The sequence below is a fragment of the Porites lutea genome, chromosome 6 (genome assembly GCF_958299795.1).
Source record: "Porites lutea chromosome 6, jaPorLute2.1, whole genome shotgun sequence".
Lineage (NCBI taxonomy): Eukaryota > Metazoa > Cnidaria > Anthozoa > Scleractinia > Poritidae > Porites > Porites lutea.
In genome coordinates, this window is record NC_133206.1 from 17,153,783 (window position 1) to 17,163,727 (window position 9,945).

At 39.9% G+C, this 9,945-nt stretch overlaps 1 protein-coding gene across 1 annotated transcript; it reads right to left on the minus strand.

The window, feature by feature from the left end:
- Positions 1-1,676: 1,676 nt before the first annotated feature.
- LOC140940512 (isatin hydrolase-like) lies at positions 1,677-9,161 on the minus strand. Its single transcript, XM_073389496.1, has 4 exons — positions 9,036-9,161; positions 3,420-3,788; positions 2,874-3,045; positions 1,677-2,089 (listed from the first exon to the last, which is right to left on the minus strand). The coding sequence occupies exons 2-4, from the start codon at positions 3,768-3,770 to the stop codon at positions 1,740-1,742; spliced, it is 873 nt and encodes a 290-aa protein (XP_073245597.1). The 5' UTR covers positions 3,771-3,788; positions 9,036-9,161; the 3' UTR covers positions 1,677-1,739.
- Between the last annotated feature and the right edge of the window lie 784 nt (positions 9,162-9,945).

Consider the following 9,945-nt stretch of genomic DNA (forward strand, 5'->3'; position numbering starts at 1 on the left):
AACTCTCTGGAAAATGCGACCCCATTATAGTCAATTCACTCGTGAAAATGCGGCGCCATCCAGCGGCACATCCCCATTAACCTCTTATAAGGAAGTAGCCCCCCGCCCCCCGGGCTGCCATGCTACGTAGGCTAAGCACACACGAATACTTGTACATTCTATATTCCTGCATGCACAACGAGAAGGACGAGTAGTAATCTTTAGACCACAGCATCTTCATAGATTATCTTTCGACACTACGAAATTTATAACGACCTCACTGACCTCACTATTTGCTGGAATATCTGACTGATCACTTAGTTGACCCTCTGGATCGCTCGCCATTGTTTCGCGACTGGCACGAAAGAGGCGGTAAGATTGCTAACGAGGTTAACGAAGCTGACTATTCCCACAAGTTCCATGAGGTTATAAATAATGCGACATGTTTACGTATCATTGGATAAGAAAGTTAATGTCATATCAAGTATTAACTGAAATTACAAGCCATACGATTTGTCTGGACTGTTTGCGCAATATACGATCCCCGACTGTGCAGCTATAGGAAGACACTCGGGTCACGCAGGCTAGCTAGGGAGACCTTTTAGGATTTGTATCCTCTTGTCATGAAAAAAAAGCAGATCACCGTGACATAACGATTTTTTCACCGACTACCGCGACATAAAATTTAAACTCACCGCACACCGCTTGGGCTCTGAAAACCGCAATACCGTACTTTGAAATAAAAATTACCGCAATACCGCACCAAAAAAAACCCAATACCGCAATACCGCAAACCCTTACGCCCCCCCCTTTGACAATTGGAGTTACCCTAAAAACTATTCATCTGTTAGGATGTCTTAGGGGAACTTGGTCGTCACGAAAGGTTTAGGTGGCTTTTTCGTCTCATCCGAAAGTGTTAGCTACCCTCATGGGTCCCGGCGAAAGTTCGAGGCTTGCATTCATAGAATCGAAAGTTATATAAGATTTTTTTTGTCAGTTTTTTGTTGTTTTTTTTTTTGTCATTTCGCTTTTTTTAGCCTAACTATGATTAGTACGACTATCTAATATATTTTAAGATTTACCGTAGCTCTGCCATTGATTGTTCCATGTGTAATTATGATTTGTTCTTATTATTTAACTGAGGGAGCCCATTCCTTATAAGCCCGGTGGCTTCTCTTGGGCTTCCTCGCCATGAGAGTTTAAATAATTAGATTTCCTTGCTTTTGTACAACTTATGGCAAAACAATAAACTGACACTGAAACTGACGTTTTGTCTTTATATACCGAAAGTTTTAGGAGACCATTTTTTTAAATCAGCTGTGAACCGAAGGCTTGATATCAAAATGTGAAAACACAACCTCTGAAAATCGTAGTTAGAAAACCTCCGAATGGAACGGTTATCCAGAAATCTTTTTTGCTTATCTCAAGCTTTAGAAATCTCTAGGCAATGATTTGCTCCTTCGAACAGTTATTTTACAGAACATAGTCGCTGGGTGCCCCAGATTCAAGTTGGCATCAATGACGTCGCGCATTAGAGGATTTTGTTATGTGAGTTATAATTGTACTCGTAGCAAATGCTTCTATTCCTTGTGATCACCCATATCATGGTCATCATCACAGGACCTTCAGACTGATCGAAACCTGCTATGGACGATCATTTGCAGAAACGTCTTTCAAAGAGCAATATTACAGTGAACTGACCATTTGCGATGCATTGTAATAGAAAAAAAAACAAACTTCCATTGCAACAATAGAGAAAATTACAGATAAATCACGAACATGAAAACAGTTGTAACCAGAAAAGTGTTCACACTTTTAGGCCTGATAGCAGCATTCACAGTGCAGTCTTCTTTATCCAGACGAGCAAAGATTCTGCAAGGCCCTCCGCTACCACCAGTGATAAACATTGGAGCTGCGTACAACGTGAAGCCTTTTGTGGGTAACTTGTCCATGTGGGCGACATTTTCTAGGCCTGGAATATTCCTCTCGTAAAGAATTCGATGTGATTCGTAAAGCGTCGATTGTCCGTAGTCGATAGATGCTGTGTCTACACCAATCAACTTGATCTTGCGATTTTTTACCAACCAACGGGAGGCATTAGGGTGTATCCCTACATGCAAACATACAAAAATACTTCAGGTATAAATGATATAAAACTAATTTGCACAAAGCTTTTGTGCAGAAGTGCAATGGATATACGGGCCCAACAGATTTCTTTGTTTCATGTTTTTTTTTTATTACTTAGACGACTCGCATTTGATTGTGCCAGGAGCCCTGACAGTGCACAACGTTGAAGGTCTTGAATAGGAATCGTAAGTAGTCTGAAAAGCAAAGAAAAAATGGAACAAAGAAATCTGTTTGGCTTTTGTACCTATGTAACTTTAATGACGATGATTTGTATGAGGTTGAGTATGAGCAACGGGATTTTTGGTTTTACAGCGCGAAAAATTCAACGAGAACCTAAAAAGAAAGAGAGGAAGGGGGAGGGGGAGGGGAAGATGATGATGATGATGATGATAATGATGATGATGATGTGTACTGATCAGTTGACTCGTCCCCAGTCGTCTTTCATGTTATTTGTAAGCGGTCACGGAATGCTGGCGGAGGACTATTAGGGCATCTTAGCGAATAGGACGATGGGAAGGAAAGAGTGGGAAAAGAAAGAAACCCCTTTTCATCTCCCCCAACGCGCATCTTCCACGCGATTGTCTCACTAACATTGAATTAGAAGATAAAACAAAAAATGGGCGAGTTGTGCAGGATGAAGAATAATGCATGTACAGCGAGGAAGGGACGAGTGTGTTATCAACCTAAGCCGAAGTTTGGAGTCGATACCTGTAACACCCTCAGAGAACAAAGAAAAAAAAATAAAGTGGTGGTATAGATTAACTTACCCGGAAAATGCAGCAGGGACGTGTCATTCGTGTCAGTACCGAGGTAAGTTAGTTTATCTGGCCAACGCTTTCCCCAGTCAAAAAACAGAAGCAAAATGATGTCATCAGGAATCTTTCCGTTCTTCTCTTCCCAGGCTTCTAAGTCACTCGGCATCACCTGGTAATCACGGTTCTGAGGAACAAATCATCGACTGATTTTACGGCGGGTCTGTGAATAATAGGGCACTTTGATGGACAGGTTTCTGGGAGGTGCACCATATTTCTGCGACTATTGACTCTTGACAGTTTGCTTTAGCTACATTTGAGGTTGCGCATAATCGCACAGGGAGACGGGATCAGTTTTGCGCCGAAGTCCACTATGCGACTATTTTTGGGATGTTATCGTTTCTTTTATAGGCTTACCACAAGATTGCGTAGAAAACTAACTCGAAATTAGTCGCCCAAAAAAAAGAGAAAAAAAGGAAGTTAGACTAAGTTGCACAGGCTAGGATCATAACTAGTAGTGGGTTACAGCATGAGTTTCCCAAATTGAAGAAGAACCATTACCTGGGCTGCTTTGGAGGACACATCTATCTTTATGGCAGGTCCAATAAGCCGATCTAAAGGTATCTGGTCAGTGGTCCACTTATTTGCGGCAAAGTGTCTCGGAGAATCAATATGGGTTCCCCCATGTTCAGCAGCACTGATGTCATACGCGGAATAATAAAAACCAGCAGCGGTAAAATTTTCGCTTAGTCTGATGTGCTTGAACGCCAAAGAAGTAGGCCAGTAAATGGTCTCATTGTTGAATTGGTATGAGAGCTCAATCCACTCGGGTTTTGGTGCTGCTTTTCCCAGTAGAGGGAGCCAAAACGGAACAAAGAGGCAAAAAACAGGTGTCCACATCGTAACTTTCATAGTTCCACAAAACTCGGTCTGTAAATAAAACAGACGATCAGTTCCTCGGGTTACACAAGGCACGACACCTCTATAATACCCCAACCCTGCCAAAAAGATTTGAGATCAATACATTTTTTTTGTAAGCTCAAAAAGGGCGATCAGTGTTCCTTTTTCAGTATCAAGGTTCAAATCAGGCCTAAATTCATTTTTTACTAGCCTGTGAAAACAGCCTAGATTTCGATCGCGGCCCCACTTGTTGCCTCGCCAAAAGGCATCTGAGAAACGAGCACAGAAATTCGATACTGATGACGTGTTACTACCCAGATCTGAGCGATGCTTCTGATTAGACGCGGCACGACCAATCAGAAGCGCTACCCAGAACTGGGTAGTGACACGTCATAATTATGGAGTTTCAGCACACGTTCCTCAGACCAAAAATTCCTCAGACCTTATTTCGCAGGGAAACCAGTGCTGGCGTCGCGATATGTCGGCTAATTTGTCAAGTTAATTTTTCTCTTGCAATCTCCAGAGAGGCTTCACGAGTGCGGGATACTGAAATTCGAAAGATGATTAGCAGAATCTTGTAAAAGATTTTTAGAGGTATACAAACAATAAGAAATTATGAATTTTTCTCTCTGTATTTATAAATTATTTAGGGCCTGTTTACATGGAGGTGGGGGACCTCAGGTAGGACAGATAGGTGAGGTAACCCACTTAGGTGGGGTAACCCGTCTGTCCATAAAATCTTTCGTTTTAATTTGATCACGCTTACATGATAAGTAGGGTGACCATATGGGAAATTATATGGACAAGCGGGTTACCCCACCTAAGCGGGTTACCTCACTTATATGGGTTCCCCCACCTCCACGTAAACAGACCCTTATTCATAAAAATAGTATAATTCTACAGCACGCTTACTTTACCAAACAGGTGAATTATTCAATTACGCGGTTACATTGCGCCGATTGGTTAGCTAGGAGATAGATGAGTCATAGATGAGAACGAATCCAGCGCGAAACTTGTATGTAACAGTCCATTTGCACTAAGAGGTCATGTGACATCGTTTTTATGAAAAGGAAAGTGATATGGTTTTGCCTTCGAAAAAACGATTAGTGGGTCATATCTTAAACAAAATAATAGTTATTTGGTTTTTCAAACCCACACCATTTTCTTAAAACGAGTAAGTTCGTAGCTGGTCACGTGACCAAAATGTGATTTTTTTTTTTAACATTGTGAATTACCTCTTTCTGAACACAAATTTTGCACTTAAATTTCAAGGAAAATGTTGAAAAGGTGATGTGGTAACGTTTACAGAACATCTGAGCGTAACTATCAAACGTTTAACAAGATATAAGCAAAAAGTAGTTTTGACCGTTATGCTGGATGGCACGAGTATGCCCTCCAACATGGTGGCCAACACAAATCATACTACTTTGTTGAAAAATCAAAGTGCCATAAAATATCTCCCTTAAATGCGTTTCCTCTCAAATTTCGGGTGTAAGATAATTTTTATGTGCTCTGTCAGTTTTTGGTATCAGCAAGATTCCAACTCATTGTTTAAAGAAAGCATTGGTCACGTGACCTCCTCGTGCAAGTGGCCTATTGTCAATCGAGTTAAGGTGCGGTAAAACGGGCAGCAAAAAACGTGCAACTTGTTCTGCAACATGGCTGCAAAACGAGTTGTACAACGATGTTGCCCTTTTTTTACCACCCTCGAAAACAAATCTTGCAACCTTATTTGTTGCAAGACAGGTTCGAAAGTGGGTTCTAAAACGCGCTACATGGCTATTCAACTCGTTTTGCAGCAATGTTGAAAAACAAAGTGCACGTTTTTTGCTGCCCCTTTTACTGTACCTTAACCTAAGGGTGTATTCATTTGCAGCATGCCTGTATAGCCGTAGCATTTACCCGTTGGATTTTTTTGATGTTTTATGGGCTTGAAAACAATAACAAATGGACACGAGGCGGCTTTACGAGTATTTTGCAAATGAATTCACCTTAAATATTGGGGCAATGCATTTCTATTTTGTAAGATGTACTAAAATAATTATTCCCAAAAATGCGCCCACTTCGGTGAAAAATTGCAGATAAATTATGCCTCTGCGGTTACAGTGTTTAATTGTTATTTGCTGCGGTTCTAAGAATAGCAGCAAATTATTGTTTTCTCGGTTCCAGCTTATTGACAGCTGTCACGGAGACTCAAGTATAAAACGGCGGGATTTTACTGAAGTGATCATTCTAAGCTGACATCGCTGCCTGAGTTTCGTTTGTCAATGCTTTTTTCTTTTTGAATCATTTAAATTGATTGCCGTTGGTCGTTGATGTGCTCATAATTCTGTATTCTAGTCCAACGTCTCTCCCTCGAGGTTCATGTTAAGTGTCTGGATATGCTTTCGGGAGGGTTCAGGTTTCCTCCTTAGTGAAGGGTGGTTTTCCTGACGGGCAGCAGACACGATATGATCTTTATTATCGATCAAAGAACTTTACTTGGAACTTGTTACATTTTTTCTACTTCACTGCCTTTGCAGTACCTAAGTGTTTGCATTTGTATGAATAAACGGGGACTGATGTTCGCATTACGCTGGGCTTCTATCCAGTGTAGCAGTCAGTCTTCCTATTTAACACGGAATGATTTCATTGTTTTCACTGTTCACCGTTTCAACAATAGGGAATAGGGAAAACATTGAATGTACTTTTTGTGCAGATTGAAGATTGGCAATCGTAACTTAGATCTGCCACGGTGACTGTAGTTAGCAGTCGAGAAAAATGTACACAATATATTATGTTCACCCGTGTATATTTTAAAACTAGAATCCCTGTACAAAAGGCCTAGTTATCGAGAGTAAAAAAATATCCGATTTTTATAATGACTTCATCACTGTCTTCATCAGAATCGGGCAGTTCATGAAATGAGTTTATATTTGCGTCGACTAGGGCGCACAACGTTGACAACGAGACCTTACATAAGCATGATAAAAGTTGCGTTCAGTTAAACGTTTAGCTCCTACAGATTTTTCATAATAGTTGCTGATATTGGATTGATATTAATCTGCCCAATATGATGATAAATACTATCTTCAAGAAAGAGTGATTGTCTGATTGAGAAGAAATGAACAGGGCGGCATCATGCTCATGGCATACTTCAGCTTCGAGAGAAGTCAACTTCCAAAACTCAATTTGCGTAGTGTGGTCGGCGTTAGTTAAGTCTCTCGAAAAAGCACCCAGTCGTAAAACCACTGGTAGTACTAGAAGAAAGGCTGCAATATACCTTGAAGCGGTAATGTAACCGCGACTTCATGCTGCAAAGTTGAATCCCCAATGCACTGGAGCCAAAACGTGTTCAATTTTAAGTTTATACTCTTGGGCTACTATATCGCTCTGCATGCCGGGGCGCCAAAACAGCCATTTTTATGCCCATAAGCTCCTATTGCCCGATATCATCAATGTTATGTATTTTTTGCACAATGGAATTTTTTGGTTTAGTTCGTTCGTTTTCTGTACAATTTTTATTTAAAAATATAACATGACCCAAAGGTGTTCTATGGCTCTTTGTGTGAATATTCAACGTTGTTAGACTAAAAATTTGCATATTTGGCCTTTATTATTTTTGACTTTTACATCCCTTGCGTTGCCTTTCAAAATCCTAAATTCAGTATATTATCTCAAAATAAAAAAAAGGGGTTACTGAGAAAAATAATATAATTAGTACTTTTATCAGTACCGATCAGAACCTCAGCAGTAATGTTTTAATTTTTTTTGCATTTGAATGTACAATAACAACTGCACTTTTAATTATTCCGTTTTTAAAAGAACAATATTAGGCAGCTTAAGTAAAGTCGTTTTTGAGCGACCCACGTCAACCGGAAGTGAGGTATTTTTCATTTTAAAATACCTTGACGCTACAAAATTTGTATGACTAAGTTTCTTTACTGTTATGGATACGACTTACCGAAAATGTGGGCAAAACTAACGCCCATAAATGAAAAATGTCTACTTCCGGTTGACGCACGTCGCTCAAAAAGGTCTTTGCTTAACCTCACTATTACAAACATTGACAAACCGCAGTTAGCATAGCTAATCAAGGCGGGTTGTCCAAAATAAAAACAAAAATTAACATTCGCTCCTAGTAATATGAATGAAAGGAAAATTGTCATATTTACAGTAAGTTGAAAATAAATGCAATGCTTTATGGTTTTGATTTCTTACTATAGGCTTTCTGTACTTTATATTAATTGTAGATTTTATTTATGACACTGCAAAAATTGCTATTGAACTGTACTCAGTTGGTTCGTGCGCGAATGTTTGATATAGAAATTTTTCGACGTAGAGGCCCTGGTATTGTAGGAATGAATTGAACTACGTCTAATAAAGTTATTAGATAAGATATTTGCGGGAGCAGAGTTGTTTGAAATATCACACGTGAGACTCGACAATCTCTCAAAGTACAGCAAATCTAGAGGTCAAATTTTTGCAGAAAGAAACAAGGGGACTCTGCTGTTCTTTCGCACTTTGTAATAATCGTTGCACTTTGTAATACCTATCGCACTTTGTAATAAAATTGTCGCACTTTGTAATACCTGTCGCACTACTATAAACAGTATTAATATAAACTAGACTTCCGTGACACAGCTAAAAGTCACTTCTTACGAGATGGATAGATTTAAAATATTTCTCTATCAAGAACACAGTGAGAACAGAACTACCGTCAAGCCGTGTCAAGCGTATCCACGAAAGATGTGTTGAAATTCAAATCTTTATTCAGTCCTACATTATTCCTGCTTGCATAATGAGTAGAGAATTTTAGACTAGGGCTTCTGTGTATTTGGTCAAATGGATTCAAAACTCTTTCTTTGAATGGGTAAAACTCCTATAAGACATTCATTTCGAGCGAAGACTAAGCTGAGCTGAAATAAAGTTTTAACTAATTCGCGTGTGGCGGTAAATTCACTGCGCATTAGAATAACGTAAATAATCACGCCACCCACCCTCTTTATAGATCAGCAGTCTGAAATGTATTCAGTAAGAAACATATTCACGTGTAAATTGTTTTTTAAACGCATTATTATTTACCTTCAAAATAATAATAAGATCTTTTGAAGAATACATGGCAAGAAATCAGCCTGGTCAAGGTAGGTCTTAGTTATTCTACGTAAATCTCGCGTCGAGCGGAAGGTCAGAACGGAATTCATTTTGCTTTATGCTCGACCGATAATGCCTCTTTAAAAGAATTCTGAAAATCTAGAATAACTAGAAGTGCTTAAAAATAGGCTGATTGTCCTTTACCTTAAAGTAGACAAAACGACTTTGTGCTGCAAACTTGAATCCAAACGAATGGCGAGGAACCACGTTCAGCTTCACTAAACAATAGAAATATATTAAATATATACTTTATCGCTCAGCATGGTGGGGCATTTACAAAAAAAGGCATTTTAATAACTATTGTCATCAAGTGAATGTGTTCTCTCTGCTGTCATGAATATAGAGTAAGACCAGGCTGAAGTATTTTTCTTGTCGACATGATAAGCTAACCGGTATGGTGGAGACACAGCCTTTAAGCAAGCTTACTACTTCGCAGATAGATATGGTTTACAGATTCTGGTTTTTGTCACACAATCTGCTCAAGAGAGAGATTTCCTGTCTGTCTTTATCAGATTTGTTTTCAGCGCTTGATCTTAGGCAGCTATAACTAGCCCTTTCGCTTCTTTGTTGAGGTCGTCCTTGCAGCAACCAATTTCGAAGGATGACTTAGGCTAACTTCCCTGTTTGCCTATAAATTTAACCATGCAGAGCTTTACCTTTCCAGGTGTCTAGCCAGCTTGCATTGTGCTCTGCTGGCTATACTTAATTCCATGGGAGTTTCTCGCTCCTTGCCAACATTGATCAGTCGTCCCTCCTCAGCACCCCAGAGGCGGGGGGGGGGGGGGGGGGGGGGGGGCGGCGCGGCCTCCTTCATTTCTCACTGCTAGTCATAAGGGACCGTTCATTCTAAATCAGGTAAGAGGATCTGGTGGGATTTGGAGCGGGGGGGGGGGGGGGGGCATGAAAAAAATATGGCTTTAAAGAGCGGTTGATGGAATTTTTAGCTATCACCACAACTATTTCAACTTTTTATTTGGCCACTTCAGGTAGTGTTTGCTTAGTGTTTAGTGTTACCTATTGTATAGAGTGGCAATGATAGTTGTGTAGTGTAGTT

What these genes read in the sequence shown, in the direction of transcription:
- LOC140940512 (XM_073389496.1), bottom strand. Translation starts at nt 3,770, where the DNA reads ATGAAAGTTACGATGTGGACACCTGTTTTTTGCCTCTTTGTTCCGTTT. An exon ending in TGTCCTCCAAAGCAGCCCAG is followed by an intron (nt 3,046 to 3,419) that starts GTAATGGTTCTT and finishes TTTGTTCCTCAG; the next exon opens with AACCGTGATTACCAGGTGAT. An exon ending in GTCCCTGCTGCATTTTCCGG is followed by an intron (nt 2,090 to 2,873) that starts GTAAGTTAATCT and finishes GTTTGCATGTAG; the next exon opens with GGATACACCCTAATGCCTCC.